General features: G+C 39.2%; 1 protein-coding gene across 1 annotated transcript; it reads left to right on the forward strand.

Moving 5' to 3' along the window:
* Positions 1-124: 124 nt before the first annotated feature.
* On the forward strand, positions 125-23,455 carry LOC139745322 (ras-related protein Rab-5B-like). Its single transcript, XM_071655723.1, has 5 exons — positions 125-410; positions 10,850-11,001; positions 13,109-13,231; positions 14,533-14,626; positions 21,718-23,455. Exons 1-5 carry the CDS (start codon positions 251-253, stop codon positions 21,840-21,842), a joined length of 654 nt encoding a protein of 217 aa, XP_071511824.1. The 5' UTR covers positions 125-250; the 3' UTR covers positions 21,843-23,455.
* Positions 23,456-23,748: the final 293 nt, after the last annotated feature.

Raw genomic sequence — 23,748 nt, forward strand, 5'->3', positions numbered from 1 at the left:
CCATGTTCTAATTGCACATTACTACACTGAGCATGATATTTCGTGTTTTTCATTCTCTACCAGGACTGCTGCTGTTGGTCAAGTCAAGCCTGCTCTGAATACAGCCCGCCATACTGAAGTGAGGAGACAATTTATTCATTCTGGAAGTCGACATCACCGCGAACCTTTACTGGAACTTTGCCCGCAAACAGTAATCTGTGGTGGAGTCTGCATTGTCGAACTTTTTGCTCATCCCAATATATGTTGAACAATGGCGAATAGAGGAGGAGCACAGAGGCCGAATGGCACACAGGGCAAGATATGTCAGTTCAAGCTCGTTCTCCTCGGAGAGTCTGCTGTCGGCAAGTCCAGTTTAGTCCTGCGATTTGTGAAGGGCCAATTCCACGAGTTTCAAGAAAGCACAATAGGAGGTAATCATTTGTGTCCAACTCATTGGCTTGTCTGTCGTGTTTTATGTGACCCACCTGTTTTTATGCCACCGCCCGAAGGGTGCCGGAGGCATCATTTCATATGAGATGTGCAATGATCACTGCTTTTAGTGGCAAGCAATCAAATGGGTTGAATTGATTGTTCTTTCGGACAAAACCTCAGGATAAAAGTTACAGAAAGTGCAAGTGATACCACCCAAAAGTAGGACTAGGAGTCGGTTACCCTACAGATTTCTAATGCTGTATGCATGATTTTTATTGCTTTTGAGAAGGCCTCTCCATGGAGGTTTAGTTTTTCACTTTTCCATCACCAAGCTGTTGGGTAGTGTAATGCACTCGATATCAAGAACTCGCACTTGTGTAACAATGCAGGAGTACCATTTTTTTCCTGTCTCCCACCACATCCCCCCCCCCCCCCAACTCAAAACCCATGTTGGGACAATCTAAAGTCCACATGTCTGGTTTACCAAAAGAACGGCAAATTGCAAAAAATTTTACGGATTTGTGTTCACAAAGTTGTTTGATTCAGTAGGACTTGAAGGTCAATGACAAGGTGATGTGACCTTAATCTCCTCAGAGATAATTTTCATGAGTATGAGTTCATAGACAAAGCAAAGGATGCAAGGCCTAGGTGAAAAGCCACAGACTGACAAGAAAATAATTACCATTAACAGTCACCCACTGAAGTTCTGCGCATTGATTACAGCAGAAAGGGGGGAGCTACATGTAACCCCGCGTAACATTTTGTATCAAAATAAAAAGAGCTACATCAACATCATACACTTCTACCATATGGGTTCCTGCAGTTTATTGCCAGTTTCAGGCAAGCTTTACAGAACCTCTAATTGGTATAAACTTGAGCACACATGTTATGTATTACATCTGTGGATTAGAGAATGTGATACTGCTTTCGCAGAGTGTATTTGTATGTATACATATGGTGTAGTACACTGTGGGGCCTTTTCATTTTACATGTAGCTGTGAGCCTTTGTATTTGGTCTGTTATCTGAAATTGCCCCCCCCCCCCCGAAAAAAGACAAGAAGGCATTGTGTTTCTTGTCGTATCCTCTTTTGTAACATTCGTGTCATTGTACACATGTATTTCCCTTCTTGTGTATTTTAACTTCACAGGGAATTCCCCACTAATTGTTTGTTACTGAACAGTGATTTTCGTCATGTGTAGATTTTTAATAGAGCCATAGGGCAGTGTAACATGTGTCCCAAGTTCCCAACACAACAGCAGTACCATATCAATAGGTAATGCACTTGTCAATGTAATGACTCACCCCACTACCCCCGGACATGGGTGCGTCATTTCCTCGTTTGGTCCGTCAAATTTGTGACCCAGGTGTTCGTCATTTTACCAGCTTTGTCCGTCAAATTTTTGACCGAGGGGTGCGTCAAAATCCCATCATTGTCGGTCAAATTTTTGACCGAGGGGTGTGTCATGGTACGTCACTTGGCTATGGAAAATAAAACGCATTATTTTAAACCGAGGGGTGCGTCCTGGTACGTCACTTGGCTATGGAAAACTGCACGCATTTTTGCACGCTACTAGTTAACTGTACCGGATACACGTACCGCGAGTGAAATTACAGTGAGCGCTGCGCCGCGGGCGATTTTTTAGTGAAAATCAAATTCGGGAAGTGTTTTGGAATAAGAGGGAAAAATGCTTGCCAGAATCTGGCAAGCACATAATTTAAAAGCCACCCTTTCTCCTTACATTTTCTCTCCAACAAACCCATGAAATCTGTGGTGACAAAGGCGAATTCTTGACAGTAAAAGAAGCGGCAGCAGAAGAAACTGCCTGCAGCATGCCATTTTCTGCTCGCGGGATAGCCCGACCAGACGCGCCCGCGCGACGCTGTTAGCTGTGCGAATCTCTACGTACGTACAGCCACTAGGCTGTATGTAGTTACTCGCGGGAATGCCGTGGCGTGGTGTGTACCTGCGCTGCAGCAGTATGCATCCACCGCACTAGCAATGGCCGCGCACACACAGCGCATCTGCACACATGTGATTGTCATGTATGGATTGCATGCACAGAATACATATTACTTACTGTACGGAATATCGTAGCAGCAGCGTGATGTACGGTGAATGACGATACGGTGCTTACAGGGCCATGGTAAGGGGAACTTGCCGAAACTTTTACAAATTATGTTTACGAACCAAAAGAAAATGAAATTGCGTGAATAAAACGTATGCAAAAATCGTTTCAGTATTTACCGAGGTGCGTCAAATGTACCGAGGATGTCTGTCAAAAAAGTGACCGAGGTGTGCGTCACTTTCAACGTGTTGTCCGTCAAAAAAGTGACTGTGGTGTTCGTCATTTGCAGCGTTTTGTCCGTCAAAAAAGTGACTGTGGTGTCCGTCAAAAACCCTGTGTGGTCAGTCAAAAAATGACCATGACGCACCCATGTCCGGGGGTAGTGGGGTGCGTCATTACATTGACAAGTGCATAAACAGTGTTGGTCCAGAGAAGCCAGATTCAGGATAGTCAGCCAGCCTCAAGGAAGTATATTGTTGGTTTGTTGAAAATGTTTTGTTTTGTTGTGGTGTTGTTTTTTTTTTGGTTTTTTTTTTTTTTTTTTTTTTGGGGGGGGGGGGGGTTGGGTTTGGGTTTTGGGGGGTTTTGGGTTTGTTTGTTTGTTTTTTTTTTTTGGGGGGGGAGGGGGGGGGGGTTCCTTGCCAAGTATGCAATGTACATCTGTACGTATCCTCCCTGAATGAATAATTAAACAAAATAGCAGATTTGTTGTTGGTGTTGTTGGTACAGTGGGGTGCCAAATACTGCAACCTTTCTCCTTCCTTTGCTTTACCCAACAATTGCAGATTTAACCAAGCGCAGAGTTGTTGGATGATCCAAACACACACAAAATAAAAATTTGCTAAATATGGCATACACAGTATTCTTTGCAACAATGTCATGTTCATGATCGCCCAAATTTCAATGGAGATGATTATCAACCAAGCTATTCTCACGAAAAATTTGTTTTTGAGACTAAAAGCATGAGAGTGCTTACAAAGCAAAGAGTCTTGACAGGTACAATGTAGTCAGTTGCATGTGCACAAAGGAGGGTGGGAGGGGGGGGGGTGAGAATTACATGTAGTTTAGAATTAGTTTCACTTGTAACGAGGAGATTGAACCTCAAATCTAGCACTTCGTATACAGACATAATGCAGTCAATAGTGCAAATACTGTAATGAATGTGGTTAACCACTATTAAAGTGGTAACTTACATTATCTGCATTTCCACTTTTCTTGGGAGAGAGTGAGGAAGATTTCACATGGTTTTTCATGTGTTGTTTCATTATTTGTTTGTTTATTTGTGTGTGTGTGTGTGTGTGTGTGTGTGTGTTTTGTGTTTTTAATGTGCACATGATGTGCAAGTGAGAGTACTACATGTACAGCGCTAGCTCCCCAGTACAATGTGCATGTTGGATGAAAGTTTATAGCCGCCTTTTGTGATTTACATCCATTTTCCATTTCGTATGCATTTTAAAGTAAAGAAATGTGCCAGAAATTTCCAACATCCAGTGTGTGGAGCAGCTACAAAGACAGAACTTTGCTTCTCAATTTCTGAAGTCCATGACCATGATTAAGGAATGGATTTGTTTTAGATACAAAATTTGTATCTACATGTATGCTATGGAATGAAGAAGTCACTGGTCAGACAGTTAGCACTTAATCATGCATGAGAGGCAATACAAAAAAGACATCAATAAACACTGAAAAAAAAAAAATTCTTGCAGCCCGCAATTTTTACAAATTTGTTGTCATATTCTTGTGTCATAGATTGATTATAACTATTCTTACACTTGTACACCTGTGTACATGGTGTATTATGATGGAAGAACACAGATACAGCTGTACATGTACCTTGGTCTGTATATCTGCAAACTTCACAAAGAGTGTATGTAGATTTTCTAGCCTCACGTCTCTTCTAGTCCTTACTACTGTATCTTTAGTACAGCTGTATTTCTATCTTATAGCCTCTAGCTTTGTAACGTTTATGAATATATGCTACATGCAAATTGCAGTGTCACTCAGGTGACTGTGCATGGTGGACTTGATTCACATGCAAATTTGTAGTGCTTTGTCTAGTCGACATGTGTACAAAAATTGTGCATATCAGTAGTGACTCATCTGTCCTTGAGAAAAATCAATATTGTCATGTGTGCTGCATAGTGCATGGAACTCCATCCAACAGTGAAGATTAGGCCAGAATTGACAAAGGTGGTTTAAAAGTGATCCAGAGATTTCACAATTTTGCTGACATGCTACAATGTACCAAATATTTGCAATGTACAATATGTAGGTCTACAGTTTTTCACTCTTGCTTTTGAATACAACATGTAGTCAATTGACTTTCCAATGTAAATTTAAATCATGGATTAATAGCTAAGTTTCTAGATTTGGACAGCTTCATCGTTTTTTTTCTTCTTTGTTTTTGTTTTGTTTTTTGGTGTGTTTTTTTTGCGCCAAAAGTAGAGGATTTGTTTGTAGTGGATTCCGAAGAAAAGCTGATGTAAATATGACAGCAGTTTAATTACTGTTAATGAATGTTCTATGGTACATTGTAGATGTCAGATAAATGTTGCTAATAAATGCTTGGACTAATAGTTACAGTTAAGTAAGCATCATGAACACTATACTACCTTCTTTGCACTTTAAAATACAATCAACTCTGCATTAGTTGACAGTGTACAGATTGTACACGACGATGTATTATGTTGAGTCATCGGCTATAAAGTTGATGAAAGTAAAGAGTCTTAAAGTGAAAACATAGTTTTGGTAAGGGTTTGAGAACCTGTCTGACACCATTTCATATTTGCTTGCAATATATCGAAAGAGTCTACCAAGAAACTTACCTGGCTTACGCGATTTGCCGTGATGATAAGTTGTTTTGGAGTAATTCAAGATCAAAAATAAGAGTCGGTATACCGACTTTTATTCCAGAAGGATCCAGACTAACTCGGTCTCAGGGAAAACTTGGCCCTATTTCAGGCAATTTACACGCAGTTCATGTCCGCCATACTGCATTCTATACATAGGTGCTTGAAAGGCGCACAGTAATTTTGCATGCGCGCCAGAGGTTCTTGATGCGCGCGTTGTATCAACTCCAAAGATAGTAGAGTAGTGGTGATGTGCGTAATACACAACGCTTGAGGACCGCGCGCTAGCCATTTGTTTTGTACAGGATTAGTGCGCACTTTCCTGTCTTTTCAGTTAAGCATCTTTCAACTCGGACTATAACTGCGACTAGCCAGAACGCGAAGCGCTACGTATACAGGCCGCTCCCATAGTACAACACTGTACAATCCAGAGGGACAACTCGGCCCCGCTGTTAAAGCGAGGCCGAGTTGTCCCCGAGTCTGAGTTTAGCCTGACCCCGATCGGGTAAGTTCTGAGACTGCAACTTCGGTGAACCTTTTTGGTTAATATTTCGCATTTTCGTCCTAACCCATCGAATATCTTGGTATTACAGCGTTATTCCACACATTTCTTATGCATGCGTGCACATTTGGGAGCGAAATTTGACAACTTTTGCAGATGTACACTTGTACATGTACCAGTATGTTTTGGCTTTAATTTATATTCTATAGCCTTACACATACTGTACAGTACTTGTACAGTGTACGTGTGTCTTCCTCCGTGAATACAGATCTACAGTATGTTGAATGTTACCTTTGCTATAAGTTGATGCGTTTTCTTCAGTCCCTTCAAAATTGGCCTTACAGCTGTGTGCGAAGTTTGACTGTAGTGACTTGAACACGATTGCTTTGCCATACACTGTACAAGTAGTTTACTGAGCATTGCACATTTTTTTTTCTTTTCTTAAACTGAGCATTGCACATGCACATCTATGTACATAGTGTACATACAATGTATGTTCAACATCTGGTTACATGTACTGTAAAGAATGTTAGTTACACTTACATGTAAATGTATTCTCTCAAATGAAACAAATTTTCTCCGTGATTGTTGTCATTTGGCATTCATTATGCATGTTATGACACATGAACAAGGTAGACTGCCATTTGGTTCTTGTTCCTGTTCCATAGGCCTTTAAATCAAAATTTAAATGAGTAACTACAGTTGTAATGTACACATGTATCTGTTGTACATGTGTAGTTGTATTCATGGCAGAATATAGGGCCTTCAGAAGTGATTCAATTGCTTTCAGAGGAAATCATAATATCCTAGTTGAAAGTTGTTGAAGTACAATTACTCTCAGTTTTGTTATGTTTTTGTACTATTCAGATTATTTTTTTGTTTTGTTACACGCTTATTGACAAGATTGAGAATGAGGACGGGCTGATTATGCTACTTGTATGTATAACATGCATTTCCCATAGACACCTGCCCGAGTATACTCGGGACTCGTCCTCCACAGGTTAATTACAACATGGATGTACAGATTTTTCCCCTCATGTGAAGGATGCTGTCATAAAGAGGAAATATTCACTAGATAGTGATGATGACTGTGAGAAAGATAACAATGTTATTCTCTTAAATGGATAATACACTTTACAATTGTACAACTGATTGTCTAGATTTGCGATCACAATTTACAATAGAAAATGGTTCTCATGGAGATAGATGTTTGTTTCTGTTATATAGATTGATACAAAAACCCTTATGAGAAGTCTACATGTGCACATGTATACATTGTACATGTATTATTTTGTAAAAGCACACCATGTACAGTTTGTAGATAATCTGAACATTGTATTTGCTCTGCATATTGGCAGTACTAGAAATAGCAATATAATAATGTCACAATAGAGGAATGCATTAAATGCCAATTGCCTTCATTTTAATTCAAAATCCGAATTTTCGAGGGCCTCCCCCTTCGTCAGGGATGAAAGTGCTAATGAATTTTCACAGTGATATTAATATCACTGTGAAAATTCATTAGCACTTTCATCCCTGATGCAATATCACTGTGTAAATTCATTAATAGCACTTTCATCCCTGACGAAGGGGGAGGCCCCCGAAAATTCGGATTTTGAATTAAAATCAAGGCAATTGGCATTTAATGCATTCCGCTATTGTGACATTATTATTGCTATAGATAATCTGAGATGTACAATGTACATGTACACTGTAGACTGTCATTGTGTAAATGTACTACATTTATTTACTTGTACATGTACACGTATGTAATTGTACACTTGTACTGTACATGTACGTGAATAATTACTAATCTGTAATCTGAAGGGATGCTGAAGAACATGTTCTGTAACCTGTGTAATCCACATGTTGTAGAATACATGTCAGTCATAATTCAAAGTAATTTTAATTTACATTGTACAAACTACCGGCGGTATTTTACAGGTGATATGTACAAAATGTATGTGTGCAATGCATTCATAGATTTAAGGTTTGTGTAATACATAATGTATTCATTATGAGGGCATCCAACCCCCCCCCCCCCCCCCTCCTCTTTTTTTTTTTTTTTTTTAATGGCTTTTACAGTGTACACATTCACACTTGACTGGACACCATGTGACTAGTCTATTGACTCTCACTGTTTGCTGCAGAGTTATTCATGTGCTGTTGTACCCTTTCTGCTGGTGACCTTTTAATATGATGGAAAGGAAACCAGATGCATCCAAGTGAAAACATACATTGTACACAGTCAACTACCTGTTAGGTTGTGTCGCAATGTGGCGAGTGCAGCCGGTGGGTAATATGCATGAGCCACTGGAGACCCGAGATGAAGCGCGGCATCAAAACACATCCCCCTTTCTCCTCCTCCTCTGCATTTGGATGCTGTTGTATTGCAGGGTAGTTTCTTACATGTTTCTTGTTCTGTAAAGCATTACATGTGTGCTTTGTGTGAATGGGGAGGGGGGGGGGGGGGGGGTGGGGGGGGATCATATTTTAACTGGATGTGAGTCAGAGTGACATGTTTTCCTGGAGAAAAACATAACAGAACAGATGACCCATGTATCATGTAAAACGTTCTCTTTCATCATACTTGGTAGGCAATATTCTATTTTTAAAAGGGGGGAGACTTGAAGATATGATGTGCAAGTTGTACATCAACATGCAGTTTAGTATGCTGCCATTATTTAAGATGACTGTAGTGTAATTTACAAATACACAGTACACATTGCAATTTATGCCACATTGCCGCAGAGATTTTGTTTTTGTCTAGTACTGTGTAATATACTGTACTACAAAGAACACTTTCCACGGGGCAGGGATTTCATTTATCATTAATGATTAATTAGAATAGATCTCAAATTTTTGTCTTGCTACAAGCAAAAATGTACATTGTATGAATGCAGTGCATTAATGCAGATTATAAAATGGATTCAAGAACGTAGCCAATAGGAAGCGCTGAAATGAGTCACGTGGGCTTTGATTACTTTAGTACCATTGCACTGCAGTACCAGTGCGCACTCAATCAGTTGTTACAAGTGCGTCGCGCGCTACTACTAGTACACTGTATACGCGCTGTCAATCCTGTAAACAACTCCTAGTTTGGGCTGCCGGCCGGCCTTTCTTGTGTGCATAACATATTATGTGGCGTACGTATGCAGTACTCTTATACGTACAGTACTCTTATATACGTACAGTACTTACATGTGCGGGATTTCCGAGTGCGACGTGCTTGACTCGACTCTCTCGAGCGAGTGCTAGTGCTACATGTAGCTGACTGGTATTGACCCACAAAGGTACGTGAAAAATGCTGTTAGTTTTCGACCCATTTTATAAAACAAATGATGCACACGATTATTTCGTGGCGTTGGTGGAGATGCAGCTCACTCTCAGGTATTTACAATGTAGTGCAACATGCACTCGGCTTCGCCTCGTGCATGTTTCACAATTATCGAGTGCGCTACGCCTCCACTAACGCACTCTATCCTGTGCATCATTTGTATAATGTACTACAGTCCTTTAATGCAATTCATGCATACTGGTTTAATAATCAGCAGTACAACATGTACTGTATGTGGTGTGGGTCCCCCCCCCAAAAAAAAAAAAAAAAAAAGAAAGAAAAAGAAAAAGGAAAACAAGGGTGTACACTACATTGATATACGAGTACATGTACATGTAGGTGCTTTTACACAGCCAGGTACAGCACAGTGCAGAGTGCGGATGGATTTGGCTGGAGCAGGCTGTCTTCTGTGTCGTTACAACTTTATTCCATGCTGTTTGTATACATGTAAGAGTATTTACTGCTTGTGGCTTGAGGTCATGTGTGAAAATGAGTGAATGTACATGGTAGGGTTACAAGTGGAGACAGAACAAGTGCTGAATGGTCTGTATGAACATTGTTGGTACATTGTATACATTGCTTTAGATTCCCATCTGCAACTTTATGATTACAAACTTTTTTCTAGCTTTGTAATATTACCCATTTGGGAGAGAGTTATCATTGGATTCACGTAATGTTGTTGAGCATGCTGCATGCTTATCAATACACAATACATACATTGTAATGTACAAAATGTTTGACTGAATGCAGGATGTTCCTTGAACTGAAAGGAATTCAATTTCAGGAATTGTTCCCCCTTTAGAAGAGTTCTCTGGGCTCACACTGTCTGGCAAATGTGTGTGATAGCCAACTGATTTCGTAGCAAGTATTTTATGCAACCTGTTTGATACGCATGTTTATGTGCCAGACCAGACATACATGTACACGCACGTACAAGAGATGTGTTTATTGTCTTTCCCATCATGTGTGAAACATATTTTGTGCGTTTCCCAGATCACGTTTCTGGAGCTGTTGCATTTATCACTGCTATGGTGAGTTGATTTGGAGGTCTTGTCACTGCGCTGCTCTATTGTTCAGTTTGACCCAAGGAGCGGAAATGTGTAGTTGGCAGTGGTTGGCATGGTCATGTCAGAGCTACAAATGCATTTTGAAACAACTTTGCATAAATATATCATTTCCACAGAAACGTGTTTCTGGCTCGAACATGTTTGCGATCACACCTTTTCTGGCATTTCAGAAACATGTTTCTAACCGTAATTCTATTACGCCAGAAGTGATCTGATAAATGCACCCAGTGATGTGCAATAAAGGTCACAGGCTCGGTTGCTCCATGTTGCAGTAAGTTGGTACATTGTAAGCTGCAACATCAGTGCATTGTTGAAAAAAAAAAAAACAGGAGAGAGAGAAAAAAAACAACAACAACATACAGTTTACCATCATAATGAAATGCATGAGCTGCTTGACAAGTCATTATCAACAGACCTATTGCATAAAAAAGATGCACTCTAAACATACAAATTACACATAAGGAAACAAATGTTTGTGGCTCAAGTACGATGTAGTCAAAAAATCGGTTTTACTTGGTCAAAGTCAATACGTGCAAGATTTGTTTGTGTTTTGTTTTTCTCTCATTTGATCATTTTTGTGACTCAAGATTTGGTTTTCACAATTTGATCCTCGCAGCTGCATTCCTGACACAGACAGTATGCCTAGATGACACAACGGTAAAGTTTGAAATCTGGGACACCGCTGGGCAGGAGCGCTACCACAGTTTAGCCCCAATGTACTACCGCGGAGCTCAAGCAGCCATCGTAGTATACGATATCACGAATCAAGTAAGTTCAAAGATTATCCCATTCATTCATTTTTGTGCCGAGATGTAGTTTTATTGTTTTGATAAGATTTCATATTTACATACATTTACATCGCAGTTTCAGGTGGAGAGAGAAACTACAATTTCTCCAAACTGTAATATTTTGTCATTTTAATGCTCTATCCTCCCATGAACATCCTATCTAAATGTTTAAAATGAAAATGCAAAAAAGTTTGGGAAGGTTTGGTTAAAGTTACATCTTCGGGTGGAAAATGAGAGAAGTAGAGATGAGTAGAGAATGGAGTCTTTGAATATTCATGTACCTTTTCAGGCATTGAAATCTGTTTTCATGTTTGGAAGCATATTATGGTAATAATCACATTTCATGTATGATATCCACTGCATAAACTGTGAATGAGACTGAGAGCAACTTTTATCAAGACAGGTAAAAGTTTGACAAACAGGTAAAGTTTAACAAACAGGTAAAGTTTAGAATTACCCCCTTTGTCAGCTCATGCTTTATCTACTTGAAAAGCAAGTAGGTCTAGAGAGTGATGCTTTCCGAAGTAATTGTCCCTGTTTTGGCCGAGAACTGCAATAGCAATGAGATTATTGTCAAGTTGGTGACAATACAGCCATCCAGCAAACATATCAGAGCTCAGCAGGAATGCACGAATGAATGCCCTTCTTGCGACGCTGACGAAATGTATTTTCAGGACATGACTCAGCTCCCCTGGCTGGAGGGTATGGGGGAAAACAAACGGCATGGAAGGAAGGAGTCAGTCATGTGACAGCTGTTTATTGTGGGTTTTTCTTCTTCTTTTTCTCTCGCTGGGATCAGCGAGATTGGTGCATGTGTGGACCAGCTGAAAGGAAGCTTTCAGGTGCACTTTGTATACTGGGATCCAAAAGTCTGGGAGGCAAGCATGTTTTGCACTGTAGGAAATCATTATGGAGAGAAAATAATTGCTGTCCAGGTAGAATGAATGAGCCCCCTTCTAGTCTGTGTGAATTTGTGCCAGTCATTCATTTAAAAAATACATTGTTTGAATTGCTTCATATTGTTTGATGTTTTAATGTGGTTTATTACATATGTTGTTTGTCATGTATGTGTAGATGTGATAAAAATAAGTGATGAGAAGGATAACATAAATGATCATAGGGCAATTGTTGTATGGTGAGATTATGAGCAGTGTATGGGCTCCTGTCTAGTCCAATTACATCATGTACCATCAACTGCGGAATCACGTACAGCAATTTTCTGTTACTTAAAGTGATGGCATATAAAATATGTGCACCCCCCCCCCTTTATTGTTGGAATGATATTCAAAAGTCATTTTGATGTGGTATAATTTGTCAATAGGTTATTTATGGTTTAGGAATGTTATTTGAATAATAATGGTGCCCAAAAGGGGGGATATTGACACAGCAAGCGTAATGACTACAGAGTTGTACAATTTACCTGGATAAGCAGGGCTTTATTGAATAGCCTGTATTTCCCTGTGTATTGTCTCATCAAAAAAGGTGAGCCGTCTGCTTCATTTATGGATGACATTGAATTGTGTCTTGCACTATGGAGGTAATATACACATGTATTTATAGTGTTGTGAGCCTGTTGGATATAAGGGAAAAGAGAATATGTATGCCTGTCTTTTATACAAGTAAGTCATAGGCCTCAAATTTCATGAAATTTTGGTCAAGGCCACTGTTTTGAGGGGGCACAAATCCACTGAAAAGGGCACCAGTGAGTAAAAAAAAAAAAATATATTGTTGCTGTGAACTGTTTGATTGTGAAAGGTGCATTCTGGCCAGTGGGAGGGGCATGGCACAAATTGCCGATGACCGATTGGTATTTCAAACATTGAAGTCAGGTGTAGATGCGTATTGTAGGACAAAGAATGTATATCACATGAGCTGTTTTTTTTTGCGAAGACACAACATTGCTTGAAAATGTTTGCAAGGGGTTACAAAGTTCAACTGATAATTTAGTGTAGATGTGGATGTGCACTGTGCACTTGAGTGTTGCCACTGAATTTCAAAACATAATTGTGTCAACTTGATAAGCTTGCGCACACGGCTCGTGTGGCATTGCTGATATTTCTCTTAAACAAGACTTTGTTCTATTGCAGGAGACATTCGGAAGAGCCAAGACATGGGTAAAAGAACTACAAAGGCAAGCTAGTCCAAACATTGTCATCGCACTGGCAGGAAACAAGGCAGATCTTGCTAACAAGAGGATGGTGGAATTTGAGGTACAGTGGAATTTACTCAACATACCTTACATTATACGTCCTTAGATTCCAGCATGTATGTAAATATGAGTATGAATAAAGACAGATGGTATAAGTAAAAATGAAAAAAAAAAAATACTGGAAGTATGTAAAGCAATAGAGGATGGGTTTGACACTATTGATAACAACATGTTCTGTTTAGATAGTGGGATTCTGTTTAAGGTTTGCTTCAAAAGTTGTGTAACAGCAATTTTTGTCCAAAGTAGTTGTATAGGGCCTGTGTATAAAATTATTAAATTTATATTGAATTTCATCTGAATGAAGTAAGACATTGTAGTGATATTCCAAATTAGGTTTGATTCTAATTGGACTTCCAGATATTTTAGATATTTACATTTATGAATCATAATTCTAACGCTGCTAAAAGGTGTGAGTACAGTTTTGATGCATCCAGTCAAACATCACAGTAAAGGCATGGTACCGAACATTATAACATCACAAGTGTACATGGATATGTTCATGGTGTGAGACAGTTCATAGCCCATAGACATACATGTACCATACGTGTGTACGTAATGAGAACACACTAGATTTTTTTTTTCTGTCTTAGTCATTCTAAACACTACAGAAGTTACTTTTTTTGTGCTTTTCAAATACAAGATTAAGAAGACGACAATAGTTCATACTCAGTTTACAAAGAAGAGAATGGGATTTTTCTTTTTTTTAAATCTACTGGTAGTAAAGCTCTTATTTTGTTAATACTATGAAGTGTACAGGTGTAGGTCTAATTTTGTCAAGTGGAGCTGGTTTGAGTGAATGATACTGAAAATCCTAAATATGTGGGTGCTGATGGTTTTGCTCTGTGGCAACTTCAGTCTGAAGGTACCATATCAGTGATAGTTGCCTCTCATTCCTTAATATGATAGGTGATTCCCCCTCCCATTTTCTCATCCCCCATATTTTTATGTGCCTTCAGGTAGAGTGTGTTTGTGTGTGTGTGGGGGGGTGTATGTGTGTGTGTGTGTGTGTGTGTGTGTGTGGATTTTAGTTGTCACATACACTGTATGTGTTATATTACACTTGTTAAGGCTCACACACAAACACACACACATACACACACACACACACACACACACACACTCACACCAAGACACATTGCTCTTGTACGCCCCTGCACACACAACACATGAAACACCACATTTACCATACTCATAACCACACATGACACGTACACTGTACATTTGCGTGCCGGTTACGCAGGGAGCCGGTGTTGTGGCATTCACTTGTATTCATTTATGCATGTGTTTGTGCCCAATCGGCAGGAGGCCCAGGCGTATGCGGAGGAGAACAGCTTATTGTTTATGGAGACATCGGCCAAGACTGCCATGAACGTCAATGACATATTCCTGGCAATAGGTAAGCTACAGTCAGAAGGAGAGTGTAAAACCTGCCCCCTTTTCCTTCCCCAACCACCTGTGAGGATTTGTTCTCTTATCTTTTGTTATGACTCCATTTATAAGCAAAGAATTAAAATAAGTGAGAACAATAGGGATTCATTGAGGTAGTGCAGTTTCTGATTGCAAGGCAGCCTTGGATTATAAAAGTAGAAAAAGTAAAAATACATGGGCATCTGATGTAGAGCCATATTTTAATAACTAAAAGAAAGCCTATACTTTTGTATTTTCCAGTGTTTTCCATGTACCTGGCAACCTAATTCTATGCACTGGTGAGCAATAGTGACTTGAATAGTTGAGTGGGTTGTGAGTACATGTTAACAGATGCTCAAGATGGTAATCCTGTTCTGAGAGTTTCCAGATGACTCTAGCACATTCCATATACCATGAAGATACTGACAAATGTTTAGTTCATTATTATTATTTTTTTTTAACTGTGTTTCTCTGGTGATTTTAATGAATAAATGCCAAAAAAAAAAAGATATCAAACCTTGGTTCCTGAACAATACCACCACTGCCTTCTCAAAGAAATGTAGAAGAAATTATTCTGACAATAAGTGAGTCACACATTGTATATCTTTGCTGGGCTAAGATGAGCTTGGTGTAAAAGCTTTGTGATATATAAATAGATTTTTATGATGACAAGTTGTATGAACTTGCTGGGCTAGTAAAGATGAGTCTGGTGTAAAGGTCTGTCATTCTCTCAGATTTCTGAATATTGTGAGACACTGTTGATTCTTTCATACGTCCAGTAGGCGTTTTCACATCAGCCTGATGTTTCGAAATAGCGCGCTATTTTCTGACTTGGGAAATTAACCCGATCACGAAATAGCGTGCTATTTGATAATGTGAATACAAATTAGCGAGCTAATTCTATCGCTCTGATCGAGAAAATTTCTCGAGTCCAACTCGGGAAATTTACAAAATAGCGGGATAATTTGCGAACTAGCGCGCTATTTGATAATGTGAAATCGCCTCAAGAAATTAGCGCAAAACATCCCATCATGCCTAGCATGTTTTTTTGAAAGCGTGCGCTCTACTTGTATACCCGACACTGTTTGCGCATGCTCAGCTATCGAATTAGCTCGAAAAAATTTCGGGCTAATTCTCTTCGGGCTGATGTGAATAGGAAATGAAATAGCGAGCTAATTTGCGATCGCGAAAAATATCTCGAGCTTGGATTTTTATCGGGCTGATGTGAAAACGCCTAATGTCATTGATATCAGAATGACAGTGTCATGGGCTTTAACACTTTGTTTGCCATGGTCACATGCTCGACCTTGTTGATGTTGTGCCAATTTCACATATTTTCTACAAAACATAACCCTGGACAAACCAGTTGATAGATTGCTCTTTGCCACAGTACATTGAAAGCTTCATTGCTCTAGCTTTGCCATAAAAATTTACATCACAGCATAACTTGCGATTTTCTCTGCTGCATTTCTGGTGTAAATGCTTAAAGTCATAGGGCTTTGTATAAAAAGAGATTGTTTTCCAGAAGTGCTTTAATATACATCCTGTGTGTTGCAGTTTCAGAATAATGGAGCTCACCAGAATTTGTACCATGGCAAACAAAGAATTAAAAGTATTTTATCCCTCTGTCCAGAAGGATACGCGAGGCATGAATGTTTTGTGTATTAATTTATATGTTTTATCATTCCTCTATTCATTCATTGTTCAAGTTCGCTGTTTTATTACAAGTTTTGTAATGCATGAACAGCTCCCATTTCATTACTTGTATCCATAACGTCAAAGTTGTCTTTATTTGAGCTGCTTTTGCCATGTTTACCTCTGCAAGGAAAGTAAGAGAATGACTGTAGCCAGTGTTGTCAACTACAGCTTTGTCATCGCCAAAAGTTGTTACAGGCTTTGCTGCTCATGAAATCATAAAGTCACTAATCAAATATGAATCTACCAGTGTGAATGAATTGCGCACACTAAATGGGAGATCATTGCCTTTTTAAACAAAATGGCCTTGGGGACATATCTCTGTCATTTAGTTACCTCATAATGCAAATGAGCTGCTATTGACAGTGATGTAAAACTTTGCACTTTAATAAGTCATATTTTTGGTAGTCCCAGTAGAGTGATCACCCCCCCCCCCCCCAAAAAAAAAAAAAGGGAGAACAGTATAGCCTGAATTAACAAGTTTTTTTTTTTTTTTTTTTTAAGTCCATAGACTATTAAAACAAAGCATGAACATACAATGTACACATTTGTAGGTGTACCTTTCACATGGGCATATCAGTGCACATTAATTTTTTTGATGTCTGTTGGCTTCACGTTTAGTCATGCACATTTGTGCAAACAAAATTTGCATAATCCATGGACTAGATATAAACAGCTTTTATGAATTCTGCTAAAATGTTTCCCACTTGCCTCTTTAGACAAGTGAGCAACAAGTCAGTATTTCAGCAGGCAAGTGCCCCTGAACATTTGCTTGCCTGACACTGAGTTGTGGTTGCCTGGGGCAAGATAGGCCATTGAGCTTCTTTTTTTTTTTGCTCAACCCAGGTTATTTAATTTCAGCAAGGTTGACTGGAATAGCAGAGTTTGCCTGTCCACATGTTCCCTTCTCATTCAGACATAATTTATTCACTTACTTTAACTTCACTCTACCTTAATCCCATGATGATATGGGATGCCTGTTCATCTATTGAAGCTTGTGATTTGAAATGATTGTACAAAGTAAGGACCAAAGCCCAGAACAGAGCTTGAACTGAAACATACCACTTGCCTATGTTTCAATTCTCCTGCTGCTAAAGATTGTCTCAGTATCGCTGTATATGTTGTAACATGAAGCTGTGTCTTCATAGGAGCCATTCATCAAACCACCATCTATCCAGTGTGCTTCTGTCATTGGGATGTTCTTTTATCAGAAATAGGTTTCGGACTTTCCATGAGAACATTTATATACAGTTGAACCTCTCTTATCCGGCCTCCCTTTATCTGGATCTCTCTATTATACGGACGCAATCTCGCTGTGATTTTTTTTTTAATAATTACGGGAGGAAAGGGGGATTCCCAACTCCTTGAGAGCTCCTACACAAACACACATGAATCACACATTACTTCCAACATGAATAACATACATTACATCAAATGTCCTTCCAAATTGCTTACCTTCAGACATTTTAACATCCCCAAACATCCCCAAATGTAACAATGAAAAGGTTGCAGTATACACGTTACTACATGTGGTACTACAATGGGCTACATCAGAACATGTGTATTTATATGTACATGTATAAAGCATTGAGTCTCCCGTATCCGGCCAAATCCCTTATCCGGATGAGCCCCGGTCCCGACTTGTCTGGATACAAGAGGTTCAACTGTAATTACAAAGATCAAATGTTTTCAGTTCCTGTGCCCATAGCCTCATTCAGTGATGTAGTGTCATCAATCTAGCTTACTATGAAAAACCACTTTCCTCTGCATCACCCAGCCTGGCATACCATTGTTGCTACTGTTTGCTGTCAAATGCATTCTGTCCATAAAGATGACTCACATTGTGCAAGTTTGATACCAAAATAATTGCCATGTACATGTACATTGTAAAGGTGCACATATTTGCCTTATCATTTTCGTAACACAATGGCAGGCCTAGGAATAAGAAAGTCACACTCATGTACAGTGATGTAACAGTGTTCATAAAAATTGTGTTTCTGAGAAGCTGTTCAAATCTCACTTGATAGTACAAGTGCAAGCGTGTGGTAATCATCCCCCCTCCCCCCAGCTGACATTTCATAGGCAGGCATTACCTATTACAATGTATAAAATGGTGTTCAATCGTGTGCCAGTGCTGGCGCAGTGATTGATTGACGATATTCTCAACCACAACAAGTGCAGTGTGTCGAGGGCCACTGATCAATGTGACTGATGGTGTAGACAGCATGGTAGGCATCGCCTCCCTAGTGTTTCACTCATGCGTTACATGTACAGCATGTGTGCTTGTACACTGTACATGTACTCGCCCCTAATCGTCCACTCCATTCTATGCATACTCACCCATAAAGATAGTAAGTACCCAAAAGAGATGGGGGAGGGAGAAGGGATTAATAAATGTCCCACTTAAATGAAAACATGACTTATACATTTTATAGTCTGATAAGGCAGTCATGACCTATACATTTGTAATAGTATCAGAGCATTACAAAAGATACTTATTGCCATTGCTTTATTTGCCTGCATAGGATACATACATTTGAGCAAAGACTCCATACTTAAAACAAACAAATGGTCATTCAATTTATGTGATTGATGATTACAAGTTGTAGTTGGTGTGGGCAAGGAGGCAAAAGGGCTCATAATACTTTGCACAAGAGTAATACAATAGTTGTTGTTTCCATGTGCTATGACAAATCTGATGAGATAAATCCTGGAATCATTGCTACTTGCCTCTACCAAATAATTTGTGCCTGGGCAGTTTGATAGAAAATTGGCATGTGCATATTGTATACCTGTATTCTAGTGTCACATGTGTGTATAAATCCAGCTCGGTGTAATCTGGAATAACTTGCTATAAAAGTAGAAAGGCTAGCACAATAAATGAACATGCATCATTTCTACATCTAGCCACAGTGTAAAACATGTTTTGATGAATGTCATTTGTAGTGCAGCCATCCAAATTCATCGAGTTATGTGTGCTGTGTGTGCAGTTTTCAGTGTGTACAACTGTAGCTGAAGATTTTGTCCATGAAACAGTTTTTTATATTGGAGAGATTCTTGCATGCTCTTTCAGAACGAACTCTGTTTGAAGAGCTCAAGAAGAATGAATGTAAGCATAATTGGCCCTTTGTTTTAAAAGTGCAGTATTTATCATTCTGTCATAAAGCAGTGCTACATGTACTGTATGTGTACTATGCACATTCATATTTATTTTCCTATTGTACTGTGTACAAATATGGGTGTGTAGTGTAGTGGCTGCAGATACTATTTTTCTATTAAAGAAATTTAGAACAATTGAAAATCATTTGTATCAGGTCAGTTTTAATGCCATATAGATGACAGTAGCAAGATTTTTTTTTTTTTTTTTTGACAAATGAAATTGTTAGAAAAAAAAAATTAATTAAAAAAAATGTTTTGATAAACATTGACTGTTGTCCAAACAAATGTACAATGTATGTATCATACATCTTGTACACACCAGTATCATAGTTCAATCAGCCCTGTGATCAAACAGACTAGCAACAGACTACATGTACCGAAGGAAAAATATTTTAAATATTTCCAGACTAAACCGTCTACAGTTACGGTTTATTGAGAAAAATACAGATACATTGTATCTCCTTATATCTTAGGCTTTATTGCAAAAATTTTATATTCCGAGAGGATGTTTTGTGGAACAATAGACCTATGTGTACACATGCATTAAATGTCATATCTTGAAAAAAAAAATTAAATCACTGTTCTCAAAGGTTAACAGGACCTTTAAGTTACATTTGACTGCACATTGATGATACTTAATAATACAATATTGTTTTATAAAGTCTTTGTTAGATGGTATGTAAGAATGTCTTTTAAAAAAGTAGCATGATGATTGAGGGAAAGTGTACACAAGTCTGGGTGGTGATTTCCCTGATCTAGACACCTTCACCAGATAAAACGACTTGAAGGTATTAATGGTGACAGGAGTGTGGTCGTGCAGCGTGTTGATTGCGTACCATCAGGACTGAACAAGTAAAGACACAAATAGTCTGTTCAGCGGAAACCACATACAACTTGCTAAGTCATTCTAATGAGCAACAGAGTCGATGACAGCGAGCGTAATTGCCGAGGCCCAAAGTGATTTGTCCACTGATGGTGCTGTCTCATCAGAGACAGCATCACGTACATATGTACGAGCACAGTCGTGAAGTCTCCCAGATTCTTTTTTCAGGAGGCCCCCTGGAAATTCCAATTTATCTATCTCTCGATTTCTTGTCCTGACAAGACGTCGTAAAAGTCTCTGCGATTAGGGAATCACCTTTGCTCATCGTGAATCAAGTGAAGTACACGTACACCAAGTATCTCCCCGATTTCTCTTGTGAGCACCACTGGTTTTGATCTAGGGACTGTCTGTAATCTCTTGAGACAGAGCTCTACCTTCTCAGTGTGTTCTGTGCAAGTATTTGTGAGAAAAAGATATCTACACATTCTTGCTAGACACCTGTATGATTGTAAAAGCAGGTATCAAAGGGTCAGTTGACTGAGAAATTCTCAGAAAGAGTTACTTTTTGACAGCTGTAAATGTGAAAATGGCAGATCAGTTGAGATTTGGGGAATTTGGCAAAAGATGAAATTATAAAATGCTTTTACTCTCAGTTATTTATCTTGGGGCACAAAAAGCAACAACAACAAAATGTCTCCTTCAATTGTACTTTCGTGCATGGACAGTTTGGTATGGTGCCCATACATTGTACCTCAAGAAGGAAGGCCTGTGCTCCTTATTATTTGCTCAACAGTGAGATTTAGTTGCCATGGGCAATTTGGCGTGTGGGCTTGCACTGCCCTACGTCTTAGTGGTACTCAATTACATTTATGCAGCACTATTGGTGGAGAACTCATTTGCATTGTGTTTGCAGGTACAGCCGTGTATATCAATTGAAAGGTTGTGTGTTTGTTTTTTGTTTGTATGTTTGTTTGTTTGTTTGTTTGTTGTTTTTTGTGGAGGATATGACTTTGGTCATAACTTGCATATATTGCAGCGATGAAGTGTGTGTTTGACATATCCTGAGACAGGTCATGATGAAAAAATTTACATTTTAGTTCAAGAAAATAGGGCTTGTATGACACTTCTCATACAGTCCTGACTCTTTAGCTACACCGTCTTGATAATGGTTTGACCAAGTTAGGATTGGTGTACAATCCAAACGGTTTGTGCAGATGGCTCAATGACAATCTTTCTTTATATTTGTACAGTTGTTTTTCAGTCCTTTACTCTTGCTAAATAGACTTTAATTCAAAAAGCTTATTCTAGTGATTGCATTGCTGTGAAATGAGTAAACAGTACCTCGCCATCCATTCAGATTTGAAATTTTGTTTCATCTCCCTCGTCTTACTTGCTTCTTTCAGCCAAGAAACTTCCAAAGAATGACCAAGTGGGCGGAGCCAGCAGCGCGCAGAGGGGCGGATCCAGGGGCGGCGTGGACCTAACGCAAACTAACCAACAGTCGTCAGGGGGCTGCTGCAAAAACTAGCAAAGGGCCGCTGGAGGGACGGTTGTCGGTATCTTATGAGAGACAGTGAGACAGGGCAAAACTCATTGTGGGTTTGCCCAGCAGCGGCCGACGAGTCAGCGACAGATCAGTCAACATTCTAGCAACTAATCAGATATCCCTTTTAACAGCCAACGTGTGTTTCGAATACCCCTTTGTGATTTTCAGTAAACAAGTCTGTATATCGAAAAGAATTCAAGTATTACCAACGGTTCTCCTTTCCTTTCCATGATGTGTGGTGTGGGGAAAGAAAAAACAACAACAAAGAAATCCTTGGACACTCCCATGCATATGTTTTCATATCTTGAATTGGGTCACAATTGTCAGGCCTGGTAGAGAAAGAAAAAAATAGCACTCTGTTCCCAAGTACCATGAATTCTAGGAAATCACAAGCTACCCTTGTACAGTTGACTTCTACCCTAGAATACTATTCACCTCTGACTTGGGGGGGGGGGGGGGTCCAATGGCTTATGATACACTGTATTACACTCATCAGCCGTTATTTGCCAAGTTTTGTGTTGCAGGGTGGGAATCCAAGCAAGGGATGAAAATATTCCACCCCCAATAGTTGGGACACAAAGAAAAGCCGTCTGTGGAAGGATAGGAGAGATTATTCATGGTTAAATTTGTATGAATAAATGTAATGATGTGATCACCATCCCACGCAAATCCATCCACAACAAGGGATTCCTCCCGTGCAGCAAGAAATTAACATGTTCATAAACAACAATATGTATATTAAAAAAAAAATGTAATGGTTGTTGAATATAAATAAGTACAAAAAACAAAGTGAATGTTATTGTAAATATGAATTATATGCTTATTATTTGTATCATGTGTTCCAATATTTCTTTATTCCCATTTCTTTCAAAGTATACCAGTAATCTTGCAGTATAGTTATTACCCTCATAAAGTCTCCTGTGGTTGGTTATTTTTACAGTGGGAAAGAAGTTGCCCTTTATAGCTCCTTGTCTCACTAACATGTGTATGTGTATGGCCTCTATATTTTCTAAGAAATCATTTACTACGGCGGGCGTCGGCCGTCCTTCGATGCCATCGCAACGTGATGCAGTTCCAGTATACGCCTGGCAGAATTGTAGCCGTAGAAAACTGGTTTCATTGTAGTGAGCAAATGCAGACGTGTCTGTGTGTGTTTTATCTCAGCCAGTTCAACCCAAAGTTCCAACGTGTCTCGCTGGTAGATATGTCTGACAAAATGTTCAAGTCTTTAAGAGTTAAGTTATAGTTGGTAGTTTGCTCTTAGCAGCAAACTGTGCAGTCTGTAGGGAGAGTTTGCACACCTGGAAGTGGAGGCATCATCTTTTTTTCTTTCTTTCTTTTATTCTATCTCTTTTTTTTTTCTGCGCTGTGGGCGTTTCTCTGTGCGTGCGTGTGTGTGTGTGTGTGTATGTATGTCTGTGGATGGCTGGACATAAGAGTGAATTTTAAAACTGGTAATTCATTGTTCATAAAGACAGATCAAAACAATCCAGATGCTAATATTTTTGTGGTCTACACCAAGCAAACTTGTGGATGTGTAAGTGTGTGTGTGTGTGTGTGTGTGTGTGTGTGTGTGTGTGAGTTTGTTTGTTCGTTCTGTTTGTGTATGTTTTGTTAATAGTGTACGCACACTCGATGCGTTCTGAAAATGTGTACGAGAAGATGATTAATGCAGTGCTGCACACTGGCACTGGTCCGACGGTCCCTGACCAGTAAAAATCACTGTCAGACCATTAACTTTTTCAGGAATGGACCAGTAAAACATAGAAAAACTTGGTACCTACTGATGAAACAGACAGGTCGGACCAGTAAAGAAAAAAAAAAAAAAAAATGAGTAAGTGTGCAGCCCTGATTAATGAAGGTGGAAAGTAGACCATCCATAGGTATG

The sequence above is a fragment of the Diadema antillarum genome, unplaced genomic scaffold (assembly GCF_040938485.1).
Source record: "Diadema antillarum isolate AM-2024a unplaced genomic scaffold, OU_Dant_1.0 seq00001253_RagTag, whole genome shotgun sequence".
In the NCBI taxonomy this organism is placed as follows: domain Eukaryota; kingdom Metazoa; phylum Echinodermata; class Echinoidea; order Diadematoida; family Diadematidae; genus Diadema; species Diadema antillarum.